We start from the raw sequence: 23,300 nt of genomic DNA, 5'->3' as shown, positions 1-23,300 counted from the left end.
CCCTAGTCCAGAGCAGGGAGGGAGTGCCCAGGAAGACTGAGAGTGGCTGTCTCTGCAGGCTGGCTGAGAGTTGGACATAATTAGCTTTAATTCTGGAAAATCATTTAAAAATGACATGCCTCACACCTCACTGAGTTTGTGAACTGAGGCTCAGAGGCGTTACAAACACAGATGTCAGCATGTCACATCCCTGCCTACAACTCTTCCCGGCTCCCCCCTGAGGCTGAAGGCCCTGACGACACAGCAGAGGAGCAGGGCTTACTCTCCATGCTTGTTCCCAGGGCAGACATCACTAATCAATCATGGCATCTTTCTGTCTGCGTCTGAACATAGTCCCAGAATCCTTTTCAGCACCACCCACCAGGCCGCTGCATGGAGCTGACTTGGTGGTACCTGAGCTGAAGTCAATCATTTTCTGGACGTTAGGACCCACTTCCACTATCACCACTCCCACACACATTTTACTGCTTCTTAACCAAGGTGTACTGTTGGTACATACATTTATGTTACAGGGTTTATTTTTTCTTTCTCCAAAAAATATTAAATTTATAATGTACGTTTTAATTGAGTGCATCTTAGAGCTGAAGAAATGCAGCACCGGCTATCCCTGGCCTTCTGCGGTTTCCTTAAAAGTCATTCAGGATCCTCCACACTGGCCTGTGCCCCTCTCCCAGCCCCCGTTAGCCTGCACCTGCACCAGCCCCGCTCTTCCTTGCTCCCTTTCCTAACTTCCCTCCCTCTCTCCCACCTCTTCTTGGGAAATGTCCACTTGTCTTTCAAGACACAGCTTAAATATCTCCCCTGTGGAGCCCTTTCCAACCCCACCATGTGCCTGTCCCTGAGTCCTGAACAGATGGGAGGGGACACAGGACAGGCCTGGCTGCTCCCTCTTCAGACTGTAAATCCCTAGAGGCTAGCACCTATCTCACGCACTTCCCAGGCATCAAGAGACTCTAATGGGAACCCAGAGAGGTGGAGCAGGACGAGGTTGGCCCCACGTGCCTTAAAGAATTGGCCCGTCCAGGCTTGGGGAAGGCCTGCCCACTGTATCTGAGCAGTCAGAACTTGAGAACCAATGCACGAACCCACAATGAGGCACAGAACCAGCTGGGCGGAGTCGATGGTCAGAGTGGCCTGACCAGAGTTTGCCCTCCTTGCAGCCCAGCCAGGGAAGCCTCATTTATTACCCTGGGTTGCTTGGCAACAGGGGACTCTGGAGAGGCTGGTGACTGATAGGACTGGAATGTGTGGTGGCGTCAGCTGGCAGCTGCCTCAGTGTGCCCTCAGTGGCTGAGGACCAGGTGGGCAGGCCAGGTCACTTCTCTGGGGCATGGAGACTGGCCACTCCCTCGTCATCGCCACGAGACGACTTGTGGCCTTTGGTCTCTGACTCCAGCTGGCCTCCTGATGGGCACATTGTGTCCTCAAGATAAAGCAGTCCTTTCAGACTGGCACCCTAAAGCCATGCACAGCTGTGAGCCTCAGCATTTCTTAAGGTGACCGCAGTCTCATTGCATAATTTGTCTTATTGGCTGCTAAGGACCACCCACACCTGGCACCGAGGAGGTGTTTAACAACTGGTTGCTTCTAGGTGTGTTTTTCATAGACATATGGGTTAGTATTCTGAAACTACTTTCTGGAGCCAGGTTTCTCATTGTTGGGAAAAGAAGTTACAAACAAGGAAAGGGGGAAGGTTAGAATAGACCCTATGGTGCTGGGCTGGAATTGTAGGTGTCAGTGTGACCTCAGATTTTTAATATAGAGAGTGATAGATATAGAAGCATATACAGATATACTACATGTTTTTGTAGCACTGAGAGACTTAAGAGGTCGTGACACTCAGTAGCAATGAGCACACCTAACACGCAGACACTGTTTTCTGCATACCAGGCTCTACCAAAAAGAACCAGGGCTCACCCTAGCCGGTTTGGCTCAGTGAATAGAGCATCGGCCTGTGGTCCCAGGTTCAATTCCAGTCAAAGGCACATGACCCAGTTGTAGGCTCAATCCTCAATGTGGGGCGTGCAGGAGGCAGCCAATCAATCATTCTCTCTCATCACTGATGTTTCTATCTCTCTCTCCCTCTCCTTTCCTCTCTGAAATCAATTAAAAAAAAAAAAAAAAAGAACCAGAGCTCTTCAGAGAAACAGCTGATTCCAGGGCTGGTGCAAGGAAGGTACAAGATGAACCTGGAACATCTTGTGACAGAAAATAAGGAAGGGCTCAGATGATGATGGGGACTCGTCCCAAGAAGACACGAGCCAGTGTGAAAAGGCTCCTGAGGCCAAATCTGAAGCAATTGGAACATTAAAATAAACAACGATAGTAATAGAGTACAACTGATGGAATAAAATAAGTCTGTGAGCCCACAGTGGTACACACAGAGAGTAAAGAAATAAACAGGAAGGGAAAGCTTTTCTTTAGAGTTGAGTGCCAGCTAACAAATGCAGGGGGGCAGAACTGAAAGGTCACATTGCAGGCAAGGACCATCAATGGATCCAGTAGGCGACAGTCCGACGAGAAACAAGCTATTTATATATTTTATATATAACATATTTCTCAGAGAATCAACCCAGAAGAAACTCATTAACTACACAGGAAAAATTACTTTACAATGTAAAAACCTGACAGACACCACTTTGACCAACTGATTAAAGTTAAATCACCAGTACTGAAATGAATAAGCATTTATTCCGTTATTAAATCCCATGCCTTGTGACATGATGTGCTTCTGGGTATTCCTGCCAAAAATGTACAATCTGAATCTGATCATGAGAAAATGTAGGTTCATATTCTACAAAGTAAGTGACCAGGTCTCTTCATAAATGTCATGGTCACGAAAGACAAGACAGACTGAGGATCTGTTCAGATTAAAGGAGACTAAAGCGATGAGATGACTAAATGCATTGTGTGGCTGGATTGGTTCCTTTTGCTATAAAGATCATTAATGGGATAATTGGGGAAATGTGATATGCTCTGCAGATGATAACAGGATTATACCAAGTTAATGTCCTGATTTTGATCGTTATACTGTGGTTACATAAGAGGATTCCTTCCTCCTATAGAAAATAAACACTAACGTGTTGAGGAGTAAATATGTATCATATTTGCAATTTTCAAACAGTTCATATACTTATAGATACAGAGAGAGAGATAATGATAATGTTAATTGGTAAAATGTTAATATTGGGGGAAATTAGGTTAAACGTATATGAAAATTCTTTGTACTACTCTTGCAAATTTTCTGAAAGTCTGAAATTAAACAAAAGCTTAAAAATAAATGTTTGCTGGATAAAAGCATGAGAAATTACCTAGCACTGTTGGGAATTGGGAGGCATAGAGTGTGTAGTGGTCATTGTTAGAAGAGAGGGGTCTTGTGGGGGCCGTAAGTTGCCCTTTCACTGGATCAGAATGTTCTAGGCCAGGGCCTTTCAGACATACGTGTGCATGCAAATCACCTGGAGGTCTGGTCGGATGCAGGTGCCGGCCTGGCTGAGGATGAGATGCTGTGTTTCTAATCAGCTCCCAGCTGGTGCTCAGGCACCTTCCTGCTGGTCCCAGGAGCAGAGGAGGTGGATACACCTGAGATTTAAGCTGGGCTCCTTGAGCCGGCTGCTCATTGGGCCCATCTGGAGAACCAGCTTTACTAGTAATTGCTCTTCCCAGGCGATTCCAATGCAGCTAGGGTTAGAGCTTCACATTGATGCCTGCCTCTGTCTCTTCCTTTCCATCATCTCAAATGCAGGTCCTAAGTCTGAATACTGCCAGGGCTTTCAAGCTAGATTCTTTGCTGCTCTTTTACTCCAACCTACACCTAGAAGCCAGATAGATCTTTCTTGTCCTCCACCATTCAAACACTCCTTGCAAGCTACCTCACACTCCTCATCCAGGCATCAGCCCTCGGCGATGTGGCCGACCCACTCCCTGGCTGCTCTCCAGGGCTCTCCCTGATACTCTGCTCCTAGGAGAGCGGCATTCACCACCCACAGCCCAGGTTTCACCTTCACACACGGGGGGGCTGGCACTGGTAACCCCCTCACACACACACACACTGTACCTGTCTTAAGTCTCACTCCGGGTGAGACATACGGCACTCTAGTAAGAACCACCACCTAGTTCCTTCCTCCATGGGGCCTCCTCACGCGGGCCCCAGCCGGGCACTCATGCTCCCCCAGGAGAGAACCGGTGGCTCAGAACAGGGAGGAGAGGTCCCTGCAGTTGGGACACAGGTCGCCCGCTCTTGTTCACCAGCTTGCTGTGCATGGGGAAGGGCAGGGAGAGGGCAACTTGGGTGCTGCCCTGGAATTCTGGCCTGGCACCCATTCCCTGTGTCCGCGCCCCTGCCCGCTTCCCCACCCACCACTCCACAACCTCCCCGCCTCAGCCCAGCCTGTGGCTAGGAGCTGAAGGACCTGGAGGAAATATGTTACAGGGAGGTGCCACCTGGGTTGTCCCCTCAGGGCAGGGTTTGGCCTAGTAGACAAGCAGCTTCTGTTACAAGTTGAAAACCAAACTGAAGAAGGGAGACCCAGGAGGTGGGGGAGAGGAGAGGACCTCCTTCCCCATTTTCCTACCTCCTTCTCTGGTTCTGTCTCCACTTCAAGGCTTCTCGCTGGGCCCACCCTCCTCCAGGCCTCACTTTCCTGGGAAAAGACTTCCCCCTGAAGCAGACCCGCCCATCACCCTGAGGCTGACGCTGTTTGGCTGCCCAGGGCTGGGCTTCAGTAATCACGAGGCTCAGGGGCTGAGCAGGTGCCTCGGTTTTCAGAGAATCAGCTGGAATTCGAGGGGGAGCAGTGGCTCTCAGCTCAGACTAGCTTCCAGAGGTCCAGGGGCAAGTCATACTCACCCTCCGGGCAAGCTGCTTGTCTCGGGGTGTCCCAGTGGAAACCTCAGGACAGGCTCACCGAACCCTCAGGAGGGAGGGGAAGAGGCCCTTCCCGCCTCCCAATGAAAGCTCTCAGAGCTTTGTACCCACGGTCCCCCTTTTGGTTGGGATTTTCAGATTCCTGGCCCTGCTCATTCCAGAGAGGGGGGCAGGCATTTGGAAGCAGATTATGAGGTAGACCCTAAAAGAGATAGACACCCCATTCCCAGATCTGGGAACCCCTCCCCCCCACTCCATCCTGCCTCTCCAGTTTCAGACGCATTCCAAGTCCTTCCAGGGAGAAGCTGTCCTCCCCCCGCAGGCCACCCTGGTGTCGCCACATCCCCTTCTCCCAGAAGTCCCCTGGGTGACCCATGCAGGCCAACACTTGTCCCTGGCCTTGTGTTCTGCCCCCAATCCTGGCTCCCGGGTGGCTATAGGAACCTACTTGCCAGGCAGATCCTTTCCCATGTGTTAACAAACACTGTAATTTCCCATTCCCCAATCAAGACACCTCACAAATAACTTTAGGGTATAAGGGGCAATTCTGATGCTATAATATTGTAGTTTGAAATGATTAGAGGATTTATGACTCCATTAGCAATGATGGTAGGAATTATGGAGAAAATAAGTCAAAATATTTGAAATTGAGGCTGCCATAAAATCCAAGATACATAGTCACCGTCTATGTATTCTCCTATATCCAGGGTAGGCACTCAGTAAATACTAGAATCTTCCTTCTCTTTGACATTTACACCCTGTTTTCCTCACCCTCTCACATCCATCCCATTCATCCCCAATCAACACATGATGTGGTTTTGCCATGAGTCAATCTTTATTGGGTTTGGAAGTAATGAGTTATTGGCACAAGCCTCCATGGGTTTCAAAGTAAATGACAGAAGGAAATATACATCACGCAGGTGGGAAGGCCCGACAGGGAGGAGCCCCGAGGAGCTGTGAGGATCCTGCAGCCAGCCCAGCGGATTGAGGCTGCACAGACCTGAGGAGAAGCAGCCATGTCTCAGGGGTCTAAGAGGCCCTCTAGTCCTCTCTCAAAGACAATCATTTCTAGCCTTCATGGAACCTTCTTCCAGCCTTTGAGTCTTTGCCACCAATAGCAGCTTGGCAACCGTCAGGACCCCCTATCCCTCTAAGAAAGCCAGCCTGCTCTCCCTCACCCGTGCAGTTTCCAGTGAAGCCTCCCCCACCAGGGCAGATTCAGGTCCCTGCAGAGGGAGGAGGGGATGAGTAGAGGAGGGAAGGAGTTAGTTTTAGAGGGTTGGCCATGCCCAGGGATCCCCTGAGGACCTGCCCTTCCCCTCCACTGTGGTGGGTCTCCCACCAGTATTTGGGGGATAAGGAAATGGGGGCTTTTCAATAGGAGGGCTGCTGCCCCTCCTCTGAGGGTTCCTCCTCTATGAGCTCCAGGTCAAACTCATCTTCCAGGGACCCTCCGACAGGCAGGAGGCGGAACTTCTTCCCTTTCAGGGTGCACGTGCGATGCTCGAAGTCCAGGACGGCGTTGTGGTCCTGGAGCACATCGGTGCCGATGATAGCTTCTTCAGCACTGGCGTTGGCCACCAGGAACTCTGCCTTGAGCTTCAGTTTGCCCAGCGACACCACTGTATCCCAGATGCCCAGGATCTTCATTTCTGCCCCATTGGCCACTTTTACCACATTCTCAAAGGGCCGAAGGGTGTCCAAGTCCCCATCCGTGACCTCCTCCCACAAGTTCGGGTGGACCACAGACACCTGGGCCCCGGAATCCACCAGGAACCTCACAGGCACTTTGCCAATTTTCCCCTTGAGGTAGTAGCCCTTACCCATGCTGTTGGCAAAGACGATCTCCTTGGGCAGGTGGTTGCGGGAGGCTCTGGGCCCCCCGAAGGTCTTCAGCAGGGTGTCTTTCACAGCCATGTAGTCTCCCTGGTCCTCAGGACTAAGTCCATCATAGACCTTCAGGGCATCTCCCCTGAGGGACTCTTTCAGGAACCTTAGCTGGGTGGCATGGTCCCAATGGTTGAGGTCGTTGATGACCTCAAAGCGGTGCAGCCAGATGTGGGGGGCTATATTGGCTCCATCGAAAGGCTCCGGGATGAAGGCATGCTCCCGGCGGCCTCCCTGGCTCCTGGCTCCGCTCCCAGCCATCCCTCTGCTCTTGTCTGGAAAGGCAGCAGCAACCCACGCCAAGTAGAGAAAGCCAAAGAGCAGTGCCGGCGCAATCACGCTGGAGAACAAGGCCTCTTTAAACAGTGTTGCTGAGGTGCCCGGCCTGGGGCAGGCAGAAGGGACCAGGTGAGGGTTGTCTGACGAACTGCTGGGTGCAGAGGTGGCTACTGTGGCATGCTCACTCTACAGAGCCTTTTTGATGCTTAGCCTGGCCCCCAGGGCTCCCCTTCTCCTTTGTTCTAGAAGCTCCGCCCCTGCTTGTCCTGCCCTCCTGCCAGCATCCTGCCCAACGAGCAGGATCAGTGCCTCACCCTTCTACATTCATCCATGAGACTGGCACAGGCCAGCCCACGTTGCCAGCCTCAGTCAGAGAAGGACTACTCAGGTACCCTCCCCAGACAGTGTCCCAGAATAACACATGAGGATGCAGAAGACGTTATGACATCCAGGTGTTTGTCATCAGCTGGAGAAGAAAGGGGGAGGCAGGGATCAGAGGCCCATCAACCTTTAGACTGAGGGAACCCTTTGCCCTCAGCCCCAAGTGACTACTGTGCGTGGTTAAAGGAAAGGAGCTTACATTAACTGCACTCCTACTATGTGTGAGCATGGGGTAGGTGTTTTCTCATACCTTCTGAACCAAGTGTGGAATCCCATAAGATTCCCCAGAGAGGGAGACAGAAGAGGGTCCCAGAATCAAGAATGCACAGAAATAGTTTTTAAATGATGGGACACACACACGCATTTTCCATGAACTCAATTGCTGCAGTAATTTTCCCTCGTTGATCACATCTAGTTCAGAGTCAGAACTCTTCCAGGCTGGCCTTAGCCCTTGTTCCCTCACTAAGTCCCTAAAGTGGGCTGGTGCAGACCTTGAACTCTGGGAGTGAACACCGGAAGCCGGAGCCGGGATCCAACTCCAGCTCTGGGCATGCCATGTGTGTTGTCTCCTCTCGATGGCCCCTCTCACCTTCCAGGAACCTCCCAAGAGCCCCTTCCCACCCACCCCCACACACCTGATCATTTATAAAAAGAGCAGCCAGGGAAATTTACTCCCATCTGTTCCCAGAAGGGGGAAGTCTGCCATGTTGGTGGAGCTTTGGCTGGAGGAGGTTGGGCTATGTAACCTCCTGCTGCAAGGTGGGGGGTGCAGGGTCACCCCATGGATGCCCAGAAGGTGGATCTGTTGGCCCCAGGGCTAGAGCCTGACTTGGGCCTGTGCAGGGAGATTGGGGCTGTTGGGAGGGACCCACTCTTATGACCCCTTCAAAGGACACCCCCTCTATGGAGCCTTCTACCCTGCACAGGTGCCCACTCCCAGTCAAGGGTGTGTTGCAGTGTGCTGTGCTGGTTTATTCACCAGCTTGTAAGGCTCACACATATCAGGCAGGTGTGACTGTCTCCAGCCCCCACAGAAACTTATTCTGGGGTCAGCAGGTGCTCTCTGCTGGGCTCCAGGCCTAGTCGAGTGCTCTCACCAAACAAGAGAGATTAAGACAAGAGAGGAGCAAGAACCAGTGGCATATCTGTGGCTCTGAGCTGTATGCCTGTCCCGTGGCCTATTCCTCACTGGCTTCCTGTACCACTCATCACCTAGGAGCTGGCTGAATCCCAGGGGACTCTGGCCCCAATCCTGCCTGGAGACAGTTCCAGGTTCCTGACCGTGAGGAAAGACCCTCAACCCTGCTACTGTCTTCACCCCTTCCACCTGACACAGTGAGCCAGCAGATAGGCAGCTGGGTCAACACCTCATCACAGCTGCCAAGCTAAGGTGGGGCCATTCCAGGAGCCCAGAGGAGGGGGAAATGAAGTCACTGGGAAGGTGTCAAGGGCAGGTGGGTCTCTGAAAAGATTGCATAATAAAAAACCCTGCACCAGAGAAATGTCCCGGCTACCCGCAAGACCAGGAAGCCCCTTTTGCAGGTGGACTTCTGTGGACAGACTCCAGCCCCTGGAATGGGTGTTGTTCTGTGGCCCAGGGACCTGACCTAGTGGCTTCCTGGCTCCCTGGTATTTGTCACCCACACACACCTGGTCCCTTGGCAGTGAGAATGAGTGAGGAGGCTGACATGTGGCCAAGGGAGGTGAGAGGCAGGGTGGCTAATCAGCTGGCAAATTAGAACTGCTAGATGCCCCAAACTGTGGCTCTTCCAACCACACTGAAGTCAGATCTCCCCGGGTGCTCTGGACTAGAAGGAGGCAGCCATGAAGCTTGGGTCGTGGCACTTCACTTGATTGGGTTTGGTGTACATTTTGGCAAAGTCATTTCCTATCCATCGCCTCATTGAGCTTCATAACAACCTGTGAGGCAGACCAGCCCACCCTCCTCTAGGGTCTGAAGCACAGGGAGCTTGAACATCTGGATGGCTCGCTTCAGCCCCAAGATGCCCAATGCATGGAGAAGGGCTTTCTGTGAATAAAATCTGGGAAGTGGGCATGCTGGGCTCAGGGAGGTGTGCAGCTAGGCAGCCGTGGACAAACTACGGCCCGCGGGCCGGATCCGGCCCGTTCGGCTGTTCTATCCGGTTCTCTTGCTCTCCCCTCCGCTCCTTTACTTTGAATTTATATTAGTTCACACAAACACTCCATCCATGCTTTTGTTCCGGCCCTCCGGTCCAGTTTAAGAACCCATTGTGGCCCTCGAGTCAAAAAGTTTGCCCACCCCTGACTAGGGCCTGGGGGCTTGTGCTGTTGATGGCCTCTGATGGGGACAAAGATCTAATGAGCAGTAAGTAAGCAAGAGCTGATTGTTGAGTCAAGAATTTCATGAGCCAGTTGTTAAACCAACTGGTAGCTTTGTGGAAGTATTTACACTACAGAAATTGGCAAATTCTAAATTAAGACATTTTCCTCCCTCTGGAAATCCAATTTATCATCACACCCCTGCATGGGGAAGAAATTGTTTTTCCTCTCCCACCTCCCCGCCCCCTCCCCCCGCCCCCCCATCCCCCACTACTCTCCCTGGCAGGCAAAGCACCGATCTCCACTCATGCCTGGCCACTTATTGAAATCCCCTCTCTAGCCTAGCTTGCCCCATGTCACTCACAAACTTTACACTTCTGGGTCCCCTGGCTTGAGGCAGGGGGCCTTCCGCAGGGAGGTCCCCAGGCTGGGGGTTCACACAGTCCCATCTGGGATCCCTAAAACAGAAGCACATGGAGCTGGTGGTTACCAGGAGAGCTGGGATGGGCTGAGTTTAGGGACTAGCTAGGGTCAGAAACAGGGTGAAGTAAGTTCTCAAGTTCCCTTAACCCTTGGGAGATGCCCACATGTGGAACACCCCAAAACCACTCAGGGACCTCAAAATTGTCATGCTATTGCTACACTGATGAGCAAAACCAGCTGGGGCAAACCAGGTGTCTCCTCCCAGAACCTCAGAAATCGTGGCTAATTATTGACAAGTATAGGTATTGGGGCAGGAACAGCCTCATTATTACCCATTAGCAACTCCTGAGTATGTTCTGAAGCAGGTACTTAACCCGAGAGAGGCAAATCAGGACAGTAAACAGGAAGGACTGAGGGAGTCCCCACCTCCACACCCCCTCACCGAGATCTCAAGGCTGTGAACTCTGCCTGCACCATGCGGCCCCAGCTTCCCAGCGCCCCTTTGCCGCTTCTCCCTCTACTCCCATCCCACCCAGGACAGGGCCCATTAGGGCCCCTGAGAATTGAAGCACTTGGTGGGCAGTGAGGACGCAACTGGAAACCATGGGCCGCCTTCTCTGTGCTGTTTCTGCTCCCGATGATTTCTGAGAGCACAGAGAGCCTGAGCTTTCAAGTCCTGAGGGTGGAGGCAGGACCCGGCGATGCAGGGTGGGCCGGGAGCGGACCTGGACATTCTCAGGACATCTTTTTTTAGCAAAGAGCTGAGAGACCTTATGGATCTGGGTACCCCAGTGAGGCCCAGACTGGAACAGAGGGAGGGTCGGGAAATGTGCAGCAAGCCCCACAGGGCACAGGCACTGCTGCGGCTCCTCTCCAGGCTCAGGAGGAGGATGGGGAGAGCGGGAAGGGGGATTCAAGGACTCTTTCAGACAGCAAAGAACGGCCGAAGGGAGACAGGAGGTGCACTATCTCCATTTGACCTGTGGAGTCACACAGGGCTCTCACTCAGGAAGGTCCAAGCTTGGTCTGATGCTCTGCTGTTGCTGTCTTGAAATTCCCAATAATTTATTTTTATTTATTTTATTTTTTTGTTAGTCCTCATCAGAGGATATTTTCCCATTGATTTTTAGAGAGAGTGGGAGGGAGGGAGAGACACAGAGAGAAAGAAACATCGATGTGAGAGAAACACACCGATTGGTTGCTTCCCGCAGGTGTCTGAACCAAGGCCGGGGATTGAGCCTGCAACCGACGCATGTGCCCTTGACCACAATCGAACCCGGGACCCTTCAGTCCACAGGCCGATGCTCTATCCATTAAGCAAAACCTGCTGGGGTGAAATTCCCAATAATTCTGAATAAGGGGCCGACATTTTTGTTTTGCACCAGACCCTGTAAATTATGTGGCTGGTGTTGTCTCCAACCAACCTAATGGGGACTTCCCTTCACACACACACACACACACACACACACACACACACAATACAAACGCACATACACACACAACACACTCATTACCACACAACACACACATATACACGGTCTACAAAAACACACTCCCCACCACTATACACTGTGCACATGTAAAACACACACCATACACACACAGTCACTACAGTTCACAGTTCAAAACAGCTGAGAAATTGTGTAACCTGCATATAGATTCAGCTCCCACATTTCATTTTACATATTTATTTGCACACATTTACATTGAGCATTAAAATCATATTTATTGGAGGCACCTGCTGTTTATTAGCCTCTGGGCACACTTGCTGGCTCAGAAGACTAGGCAGGTCCCCATCACCATGGCTTACAAGCCAATGAAAACAGGATGCCGATGTTTAACTGCCCAGTTTTGAAGAGTTTAAGACCAACGTGTATGTGCAGGTCGACCACTTGAAGCAGCCCCATCACAGCCACGCCACTTTGAAAGTGGGTCATCTGCCGTCTGCCCTCCCACGTTGTGGGGCCAAGGACAGGATCCCTCCATTGTTGCCACCTCTGGGCACTCGCAGCCACGGGAGAGGTCCACTTGTTTGCACAGCTCCCGCCCAGCCCTCTGACGCCCCAGCCCCGGGGTTGGTGTGAGTGTGTGAATGTCCTAGGAGCTGGGCCACAGCGGCTCCCAGCATTCTGTCAGTGGTTATGGCCTCGGGTCCTCAAGTTGAAAGGAGGAGCAAAGGGGTGACTTCTGCACAAAAGTCCCAGGGATGCATATCAGAGCCCAGTGAAGGCTGGTGGCTCTGACCAAGGCAAGGCGTGTGGGAAACGCAAAGCAGTAGCAGGTCCCTTATTCCCCAACCACAAACTCGGACGACCAGCGCCACTGTTCCCCAGCAGAAATGACGGCCAAACGCACTTGGGCAAGACAGCTTTGTCTTAACTGGTCCCTTTCTTGGTCCTTGCCACAGCCTCGCTGACACAGGCCGGCCTGCTGGCCGGGCCTTTCCGATTCTCCATTGTTCCAGAGGCTCTTCCTCCCATTTGGGTTGCCACCCATTTCAGAACTCCCACCCAAAGCAGCCCAGCTCAGCCCATCAAAGGCACCCCTCTGTCAGCAGGCAGCGAGATGCTTGGTGCCAATCGTGGCCCTGGAGGGTCCTGGAGTGTTTAGGCAATAGTGATCCTGGGCCCTCATGCCACAGCCAGCCCTCCGGGCCCAGGGTCAGGGCCAGGGCCAACCGAGAGTGGGTCAGAGCAAGTTGCTGACTAACTCCCTAGCAGACCAATATGCCAAAACCAGTTCTTTCCCTGTTTTTATCTTTCAATCAAATCTGAAGATTACTTAAGGTGTTCTGAAGGCCGCCCCACTCCTCTCCTCACAGCCCAGCCCTGTAAATTGGGTTTCCGCCTTCTTCCCAATTCCTGATGCCCCCACCCTAGACCAAGCCCTCATCCTTTCCTGCTCTGGTTTCTGCCAGGCTCCCTCTGGGGCCACGGATGCCCAGGGTTCTGCGTGGCCAGAGGAACTGTCTCTAAGGGAAGACCCTCTGCAGAGCCTCTCCTCCACTTAAGGTTGGAAGTGGGACTTGTAAGATAGACCAAACAGCTCTGGAGACATTAACCCACTTCCAACAAACACTCCTGAAATTTGAAATGTTCAGGCAAACTGGGTATTCTCTAGATACAAGTGGGCTTCTAATGACACTAGGGAACTTGGCTCAGAGCTAGACACATCGAAGACTTTTGTCCAACTTAAAACACCTCAAAGGCAGCTTTGAACTAATCCTGAAATAGTTTAATTGCTGCTAATGATAACTGGTATTGTGAGCAATGCAAACATATAAAATAACCTCGACATGAAGAACTGCTTCTTTTGAATCCATTGCCAACTTAGCTTTGCTCCTAACTTATGGAAGATGGGGGACAAAGCAGGGCCCCTCCCTCTGGCATGTCTCAGTGGTCTCTCTTCTTTACCAACCAGGAGAATTAGGGAGAGGCAGGAATGGGCAGAAGGAAAAAACAGCTACCATGTATGGAAATCTCCAGGTTATTGGTAGCAGCAGTAATAAGCATTTATTGAGTACCTACTATGTGCCAGACACCATGCTGGAGGCTGTAAATTAGTATAAGGCACTCTGAGAGTCTGCAGCAAGATGGGGATGGGCAATACCAAATAAGTGGGTTGATTCAATTCCATACATATTTCTTAAGGCCAACTCTGCCTCGCGTAAAGCGGTGAGTCAGCCCTAAGCCCCACCCTCACAGAGCGCTCAGGTGAGTGGGGAGATAGACTCAGACACAGAGAGATGAGTATGGGACATGGGCAAGATGGTGGCCCAAGGAGCAGTGGGCAACTCGTCCCACCAGAAGTCAGCCAATGTTATCTATGAAAAACCATGAAACCAATATTAAAGGGGAGGCCTGCATTAGCACTGAAGCTGGGGAGAGAGGGCACCACAAGCCACAAACGTGGCTCCATTGTTGCTCATGAAGCAGACTCTCTGTGGAGGGATTTGGGGGTGAAGGCCATAGCACTGAGCCACTGGTGTGGACACACTGAAAGGAGGGAGCTGAGGGGTGGGGTTAGTCTCTGGATAAAATAGTCCAGTTAAGAATTTGTGTATAAGCCCTGGCTGGTTTGGCTCAGTGGATAGAGTGTCGGCCTGTGGACTGAAGGGTCCCGGGTTTGATTCTGGTCAAAGGCACATGCCTGGGTTGCGGGTTTGATCCCAAGTAGGGGGTGTGACAAAGGCAGCAGATCAATGATTCTCTCTCATTATTGATGTTTCCATCTCTCTCTCCCTCGCCCTCTCCCTTCCTCTCTGAAATCAATAAAAATATATTTTTAAAAATAAATAATAAATAAATAAAATAAAATAAAAATATATTTTAAAAAAATATATGTGTATAAGTATAGGCAAATAAACTGGAAAGAAATACACCCAAACAATGACAGTACTGATTTTTGGATAGTAGAATCACAAATGATCTCAATTTTCTTCTATATACATTTTGAGAATATATTCTTTACTAGTAATAAGAAAACAGCATTTAAAAATATTAAAAAATTGTTCCTGCAATTTTCTGTAAGCTTAAAGTTATTTCCAAATAAAAAAGTTTTTAACCAGAGGTAAATGGGTAATCTCTGTATCTTCCGTTCAGTTTTGCTCTGAACCTAAAACTGATCTAAAAAATGAAGACTGTTAAAAATGTTTTTAAGTTCTTAAAAGGGTACTTAAAATAGATAAATAAAATAGTGAACAGGTACTTAAAGAGGGTGTCATTAAATAACATTAACAATAGTAATAATCATTGAAGCTAAATGATAGGTATAAGAGGGATGTTCATTTGCATTTCCCACAACTTTGGGGTGTGTTTGAAATTTTTCCACAGTAAAAAGTAAAATAATAAGTAAACAAAACTCTGTGCCAAGACCCTGCCTGGTCTGCCCAGTTCTAGGCCTGCTGCATGTCACCTCTCCAGGGCCCCAGAACTGCTCTATACTTATACACATACCAGGACAGGCCGCCTCAGCCATGTCTCTGTGTCCCTGCTCGGCGTCCGCTCCCTTGCCCCATCACAGAGATTCTCAGCGAACTCAGCTGCAGCACCGGCCTGCACACTGGCCCCAGGCTCCAGGTGGGTACCCAACCCTCAACCACCGCCGCAGCACCAGCCCTGACCCTGTACACAGCGCACCATAGACCACCCCTCCTGCCTGGGCTCTCACCCAGTTTCCCATTGCAGGTCTCCCTGTCCCGTACCCTCTTTTTCTTCATGGGCTCCCCTCTCTCACCCGCGTCAGCATGCACCAATCTCTCACAGCTTAAAAACGAAACCCTTCACATGGTCCAGCATCCCCCTCGCTCAAGGACTACTTCGCTCCTTTTTCCAGTCAGTTTTCTAGAAGGGCTGGTGTACGTTTGCAGGGCTGGTGTACGTTTGCAGGGCCACGGAAAGCATGGGTGCTCCACTGTGGGGCCTGAGGAAGCTGAAATCCAGCCTCTACCCCTCTCCCTGAGCCCGAATGCTGGCAAGAGAATTTGATCTGCCTGGAGGAAGGCGTGTCCCTTTCTAACTCACACAAAGGCACCATATGGTCTACACGAGCCCCGCTCTCTCCGTCTCAGTGTGACATCTCCACTCACTGCCAAAGCCCCGGCTCCTGCCACACACCCTCCACGCACCCCTGCCCAGGGCACCTGTGTCCTCCCAAGGCCACATTCCATGGCCCCTTCAGGAATTTGATTTTCTGAAGCATCTGCATCGCTGTGTTTCCTCCTAGGTCTTTTCTGCCCCCTTGGCTTCTGTGACCCAAGTTTCTGGATCTTGTGAAGGGATTAAGAAGCATAAATCGATATACGAAATAGTCACGGGGATATAAAGTACAGCACAGGGAATATAGTTAATAATGTAACACCTATGTATGGTGCCAGGTGGGTCCTGGAAATATCGGGGGGACGGGGAGGGGAGCCACTCTGTAAAGTATGTGACTGTCTAACCACTATGCTATACATTTGAAACTAACACAAAATAATAATGAATGTATACTATAACTGAAAAATACAATTTTTTAAAATTAAATAATAAAAAGACCACTTCCCTCAGTCTTTCTTGGGCTTTCTCTCATCTGTCTCCCTGGCCTAGCCTCCCTCCTCTGTTCCAGCTGCCCACTGCCATGTCCACCTACAAGTGTGGCTTCAGTTGAAAGCATTATCTTCTCCCTAGTCCCTCTCTGCCTCCTATGCTCTTCATCTGGGCAAAAGGCACCACCATCTAACCGGTTCCCCAGTCAGCACCCCTGGAGTCACCCTGACCTCCCTCCCCTCACTGCCCCATCTGATGAGTAATGAGTGGCCACATCCTCCTGAGTCTCTCTCTCTCCCACCCTTCCTCTGCATCCCCACTGCCCTGTTCAGGCCCAACTATTACAACAGTCACCCTGCAGGCCTCCTGTCCCCTCTGCGTTAATCCACTCTCCTCAGGGTGGCCAGAGTCCTGGGAAGTAAGTCTCCTCATGCCACTCTGCTCAACATTCCTCCGTGGCTCCTCAGCCCGAAAGCAAATCCTGACTCTCAAGATGGCACTTGAGGCCTCCTCCCTAGCTCATGGTCCACTGACGCTAAGTGGCCCATATTTCCCCAAACATGACAGGCTTTTTTTTGCCTTTTCACAAGCCACTCACTTGGCCAGACTAGCCTTCCTCACACCCCTGTTCTCATGGCAAACCCCAACTCTTCCCTCAGAAGTCAGCTAAGGTGTTACCACCTCTGGGAAGTCTCCCTTGGTTTCTCCAGCAGACTAAGGGTCTCCCTCCTCTAAGCTGCCATCACAGGAACTGCAAGCAAGCTCCCGGACACCAGGTCCAGACCCATTCTGAGCGGGAGCATAAGCACAATCTATGCGTGCAAGTTGTGGTCTTTATGTCGTTTCCTCTGCTCATCCATAACCTGGCCGTCCTCCAAGCTCAACTCACTGCACCCTTTTCCAGGGGAGTGCTGCCTGCGGTTCCTCAGCAACCGCTCTCTCCTGTGTGGCTTTGAATGTCAGGCTCGGCAGTGCTGTTTTCTCTGGTAGACTAGTGGCAATTAAGTTTTTCTTTACTGTGATTATAGTAAGAAAGATATTTCTCGCCCTAACCAGTCTGGCTCAGTGGATAGAGCATCAGCCTTCGGACTGAAGGGTCCCAGGTTCGATTCCAGTCAAGGGCATGTACCTTGTTTGGGGGCACATCCCCAGTAGGGGATGTGCAGGAGGCAGCTGATTGATGTTTCTCTCTCATCAATGTTTCTAACTCTCTATCCCTCTCCCTTCCTCTCTGTGAAAAAAAAAAAAAATCAATAAAATATATTAAAAAAAAGAAAGATGTTTCTCATCATACTCCAGTATACATATGCATTATAATATATTAGATACATATACCTATCTATAAATATGTGCTCTCAATAATATATTCATATAGTATATATTATTAGTCTGTTATATCATAATTCTATATCATATATTTAACATTAATATGTATCTATTATATATTTAATATTTTATATATACTTATTTTTACATATAGCTGAAACAAAATGTGTTTATTACATGCAATGTACTCTGACATTTTCTGTTTCACTCCTTTTTATTAAATGCTGGTGATGACACTGAATTAAGCTCCCACCCACCTGAAGCCTCTGCTGTAGCCGTGGGAATCAGTAAGGGCTTCCAGCGGGAGCAGCGTGACAGAGGGGGGATTAGAATGCATGTCTCAAATGTTCTAAGGGGAAGCGCCAATTTTGTAAATTTCCAATCTGTCATGCATTTTACTTTTAAAAAACATAATAAAATGAATTACTAGAAAATAAAAGAATAAAGATACGTTTTAAATGCAAGCCCTGATTCGTATTACTAGCTGCAGCAGGCCCTGTGGAGTAGCAGCAGGAACATGCTGGGAGGTGGACACCAGGGAGGGGCCAGAGGCATGAGGTGGCTTTGCCAGTCCTTTTGATGCCCGCAAGTCCTCGGCATGTGCCACACCTGCCCTCCCTGTGTCTGTCCTGAAGCAATTCCAGTGTCCACAGTCTAAGGGGCTTTACTGAGGAGAAGGGGCTGCTGTGCAGGCTCCTGCCTTGTCAAGAGGGCCAGCTGCCTGAGTTCCAATCTTGACTCAGCCACTAACTGGCTGTGGGCAGTGGATAAAGGACTTAACCTCTCCAAGCCTCAGTTTCCTCCCAGGATTGTCCCAGCAGATTAATAAAGCAAATCCGTACCTCAGGGCTTGGCCCAGGGCCAGAACCGGGTTGGCACCCACTTCTAGATGTCATGGTTATGATGCTGCTGTCGTCGCCTGTTTTGGAGTTGCCTTGTCCTCACAGGCCCCTTCTCTTTGTGCCTCACCCACCTCAGCTCTTTGCTTCTTCTCTGCCCCTCACTCTCAGAAGATGTTTGGCTGGCATCCTACGTGGCAGAGAAAATAGTACATAAATGAGTGTGCAATAAATTTTATTGACATAAAGGATGTTTAGCAATTTACAATTTACAATTAATAATAAAATGTACAGTACTCTTTACTGTAAATTGCATAGAGCAAATTGAGTCTTACAAATGCTTTCATTGATTTTTAGCAACCTGCGGAATCCATACCCAACCTATAATTGACAAATGAGTGTAGTTCCTATGTAAATGCTGGTTGATAGTTTTATTTGTGGCAACTACTAAGAACAAAGTGACACAATGAAGATACATGTTGGAACTTCACTTGTTTGTCAGTGATGTGAGCACATCTTCACTGAATGAAAGCATAGTTTTTGGACACTGGAAGAACTTTGGCTCAATTTTTCTGTGCAATTTACCATGTAGTGGCTACAGGCACAATATACATTTAAGTTTAATGTGCATTATTAACGTTTTCTCTATAACTTTCTTAAGTCTAGAGTCTAGACAGTCAACAAACAATAAATCAAGCCCTGATTTGTGGGGTTTGCAAACTTCTATGGTGTAAATATTTCCACCTGACCAATTTCAAGCTATTAATATGATGTCACTGAATGCAGAGTTGGGAAGGACAGCATAGTAACACATTATATAGTATTTCCACAGACATAACAGATGTAAATAATCTTCAAGCAGAAGTAATAAAATGTTGTAAAATTCTTAGGAAGTTTTGAGTATTTATCTTTGTTTCCCATATAATTGATCTAATTGTAATTTTATATAATTTAATTTTTAACTAATAGCTAGGTTTAACTACTGCCTTGCAAAGTTCCTAAAAATGTCACAATCAGCTCCCAGGAGCTCATGTGATCATACACCTGGGTCCATCCCCTTACCCCAAGCTGTGCTTTGAATGGGGCCTTCGAAAAGCTCTCCAAACCTGATGGCCTCTTCCAATGTTCTTTTCAGGTCTTATAAGCAAAACTGAACTCATTTTCTTGCTCTCAAACCTGCTCCTCTCCAAGGCTGCCATCTTGGTGGATGAAGGACTTCACCATCCACTCAGCAACCCAAGCCAGACCACATGGCGTCACCATCCTGCCACCTTCACACCTCCTCTGGCATCAGGTCACCTCCATCTGAACCCCTCGCAACTCTGCCCCTGCTCTCTGACCCCTGGCCTGCTCAAGATCACACCCCTTCACCTCCTCCCCGGGCCCCCCACAGCCTTCCTCGTGGCATCTAAAGCACTCACATCCTATCCTGCTGTATACTGGGAAAAGCCAGTTTCCCCGGAGCCCAACAGTCATTATCCCCTGTCCCCTTTCTCCAGTGTCACCTGTGGCTCACTCAATCTCTGCCCCAATGGCAGAACTAGCTAGTTTCCTTAACACATCCCACTCTCCCAAACTTCCATCCCTCCATGCCAGTCCCTGTCCCGGAATGTCCTTCTCCATTCAAATTCCTGATTCACAATTCTCAGTCCTTCTTTTGGACTCACCTCAAATATTAGCACCCTAATGAGCACCCCAACCCTAAGCAGAATCCATTCATTTGATCATTCATGCAGTACTTCATTACTAATATTATAGTGCCAACTATGTGCCAGGGTCTGTGCTAGATGCTGGGACGCAGAAAGGCACTTGGCTCTCAGAAAGCTCTAACAGGGGAAACAGAGCTAGGGCAACCAGCCCCCTGGTAGACAGCTCTCTGTGGGGTGCTGGAGAAGAGCAGAAGGGGGCACCCTTACTCAGGCTCCTGGGGCTTGTAGCCCTTGATCTGATCTTTGATAGATGGGTAGGCGTTAGCCAGGGGAGGGACGGGGAGAGTGCTCCAGGCAGAGGGAAGCAGATGCAAAGGCCCTGAGGCATGCGAGTGCCTGCCGTGCTGGGAGCTGCAGGTGATTCTGTCTGCTTGTCCTCAAGGGTCCAGAGGAAGGCGAGACCAGATCCACGGGGTTTTAACTGGCACACGGAAAAAGCTGAAATGGTGATGCTGGCAGTGGTAAAGGCAACGGGAGCAACAGAAGTCTTCCTGCGCCAGAGCCATAGGCCTTTCAGAAAGCTCAGTGTGAGAGATATAATGAAGAGGCACCTGATGAGAATCAAAACGCTGGCTGAGAGGTGAAACGGGACAGTGCAAGTAAGAAACGCTAAAGGCCACCTTCAGCAGCAGTGCTGGGGAAAGGAGCACACAGTTCAGGAGGGAGGGAGGTGGAGAATCAGCAGTGCCTGGTGACCCCCTGGAAGGGAGCACTAAGGGGGCTGCCCCAGTTTCTGGCTGGGTGACTTGGAGAAGGGTGGCATTCTCTGGAGTGGAAATCCCAAGGCGTTGCTTTGTGGGTTACCATGCGTTCATCCCCGGACATGCTGGGGGAGGTACAGCCAATGGAAAGGGCCCCTCAGCAGCTGTCTATTGGAATCTGGACTTCAAGAACAATTCCTGATTGAAAGATGGAATTTGGAAGGCATCAGCAAGTCAGCATCTGGGAATCCTCTCCCTCATGGAGAGGAGATGAGGGTCCCACACAAGCCTGGGAAGCAACAGCATAGAAGGGGCCAGCGGGATGAGGAGACAGAAGTGGCGAAAGAGGAAGGAGCAGAGAGTAGCACAGGGACCCAGAGGACAGGGGAGGAGAGTGGTTCAGGGAGGAGAGTGTGGCAAAGACCGAGAAGTACCCGAGGATTTTAGCAACTCAGGGTTCACTGGTGGCCCTGGTGACACTGGGTGAAGGAAGCATGGCTAGAGAGGAAAAGTGCAGGGCAGCGAAGGGAAGGAGGAGGTTGGGAAACTGGGATGATGGCTACCAGGGCTGTGGGGTCCCTAGGGAGACCAGAAAGGGAATGGACCCCCAGGCCTCCTGAAATATTAGCCTCTGGGCGGTGGAAGAACTGCCTTTATGGAGATGAGCCAGGACGCAAGGCTGGAATGAGGCAGACAAGTATTCAGACTGACCAGCCAGGAAGCTGGACTCTGGGAAGCAGGTGCCAAATGGAGTTAGAAGTACAAGAGTTCTAGTGGGGCGGTGATACCTGGGAGGGGGGAGCAGGAAGAGGCAGAGAAGGCCTTCAGGTGCAGAGCAGGCAGGAGGACAGGCAGAGCCTCTGACCTGGGGCAGCAGTGGCCAAGCCCTCACACCCCGCCATGCTCACTGGTGGCTGCAGCTGATGGGCACATACCCCCCCGCCCCCCTCTCTGGTTCCCTCTGGCAGGGAGGACTGAGCAGCACTCCCTCCACAGCAGGGTGCTCCCCATCTGGTTACCTCTGATTTCCCAGAGAAGCGGGATTTGGGTTGTTGCCCGAAGTGTAGTGTAGAGATGACATATACGGGTAAATGACAACAGAGGAGGCTTGGAAGAATCCTCGGGAAGCAGAGAGGCTGAGGCTGGCTGGCTGAGGTTTGGCTGTGAGCGGAGGCCTGGAGTGTGTAGCTCCAATCCTCCCACGGGGGAGACGAGAGTGGCAGGAGGTTGATGAGACCCAGAGCTGAGATGACCAAGCCTAGTCAGGGGCAGTGGCAGGACAGAGGAGAGAGGGGTTGGCAGGTTTGGGGTAGACATGTCTGATGTGAGGGAAAAGGTCTGGGCCTTCAGGAGAGGGAGGTGAGGACAGGCTGGAGGGGAGGGTGCGGGGAAACTCCAGGTGGAGGGCAGGGGTGGTGGGAGTTGCGGAAAAAAAAAATCTGGAAAGGAGAAGGCTGATTGAAAGGTTAGGTGGTCAGGAGGGCACGGAGCCATGAGGCCAGGCTGTTCCCAGAATATGGGGCCATGGGCTGGTGACATCCCTGCTACATCCCCTGTCAGCTAGCATCCCTGAACCCCTGTGTCTGAGCCCCCAGAGCTCCTGGGGACAGAGCTGGTCCTCAGGCACATGTCTGGCAGCTCACTCGTCCTTTAACGAATTGGTAAATTTGAAAACACCCGAAATCACTTGAGGAAAAGATTGTAGCAGATACATTTGAATTTGCCAAGAGACTTTGCTATCAGATTAGAGAGGCCAAGTCCATGGTTTTCTCCCTGTGATTCCACGTTTTCATCGGTAAAATGTGGGCCTTGCTGAGTGATAAGGGGAAAGGAGTGGAGTGAAGGAGACACGAGCCAGAACGCCCCTCATTGTGCAGGCACCGAGTGGGTGCCAAAGATTATTTACCGAATGACGAGTCAGAGGAACATGAAGGAATAGCGAGACTGCCTATTTGATGTCCCCTTTCTTTCCCTATGCTTAATGCACTTGCTTTTGGGCTGAGCCTGGGTCCATTTCTAGACGGCCTTGGGCCACAGGCATATGCTGGAGACTGCACACCTCAGGGCACAAGGGCAAATACCTGTCCTTACTCAAAAGCTACAGGAAGTTGCTAAATGGACCAAAAGAAGAACCAGCTCGCTTGCTGCTCTCTGTTCTCTCCCCACACTCCGCTGTTGCTTCATTAGGGTCAAAGCAGGCAAGATAAAATCTGTCCGACGCACAGCTCAAAGACGCAGGAGTGAGAAATGTGGCCCGACTGCAGCTCTGCCCACCCAGGCCCCCTCTGCCACTGTGTGGCCTGGGGCCCGACCCAGACAGGGCGACCCGGCGGCCTGTGCCCTGCTGGGCCATGGTCTCTGGGCTTCCCTATTCTGATCTCTCATGAGATCCAAATCTGGTTTTATTTCTGGATGGTGGATCCTGTTGTTTTCATCTTCTCTGACAAGAAGTTGGGTATAAGTCAGGGAGGGTGGAAACCCACGATCCCCCCAGCCCTGCTCTCAGCCACTGGCTTCACAGAGGGGCTGCGGAGGCCGTTTTCCTTGGAGGCCAGGCCCAG

The 23,300-nt window shown here is 50.6% G+C and overlaps 1 protein-coding gene and 1 long non-coding RNA gene across 3 annotated transcripts in view; both read right to left on the bottom strand.

Annotated features, from left to right (window-relative positions):
- The window catches only part of LOC308257046, a 145,478-nt gene that overhangs the window by 13,183 nt on the left and 108,995 nt on the right, over nt 1-23,300 (bottom strand). For both annotated transcript variants that reach the window (XR_013961504.1, XR_013961506.1), the window contains exon 6: nt 18,333-18,519. This is a non-coding gene — a long non-coding RNA (uncharacterized lncRNA). The remainder of the gene's footprint in view (nt 1-18,332; nt 18,520-23,300) is intronic.
- On the bottom strand, nt 5,694-7,409 carry ASPRV1 (aspartic peptidase retroviral like 1). The gene has a single exon (XM_080684123.1). It carries the CDS (start codon nt 7,013-7,015, stop codon nt 6,242-6,244), a length of 774 nt encoding a protein of 257 aa, XP_080540249.1. The 5' UTR covers nt 7,016-7,409; the 3' UTR covers nt 5,694-6,241.

Source organism: Plecotus auritus (assembly GCF_963455305.1).
Source record: "Plecotus auritus genome assembly, chromosome: 8".
NCBI classification, from domain to species: Eukaryota; Metazoa; Chordata; class Mammalia; order Chiroptera; family Vespertilionidae; genus Plecotus; species Plecotus auritus.
Note: the sequence above shows the minus strand (reverse complement) of the source record. Positions and strands in the feature narration are given on the sequence as shown.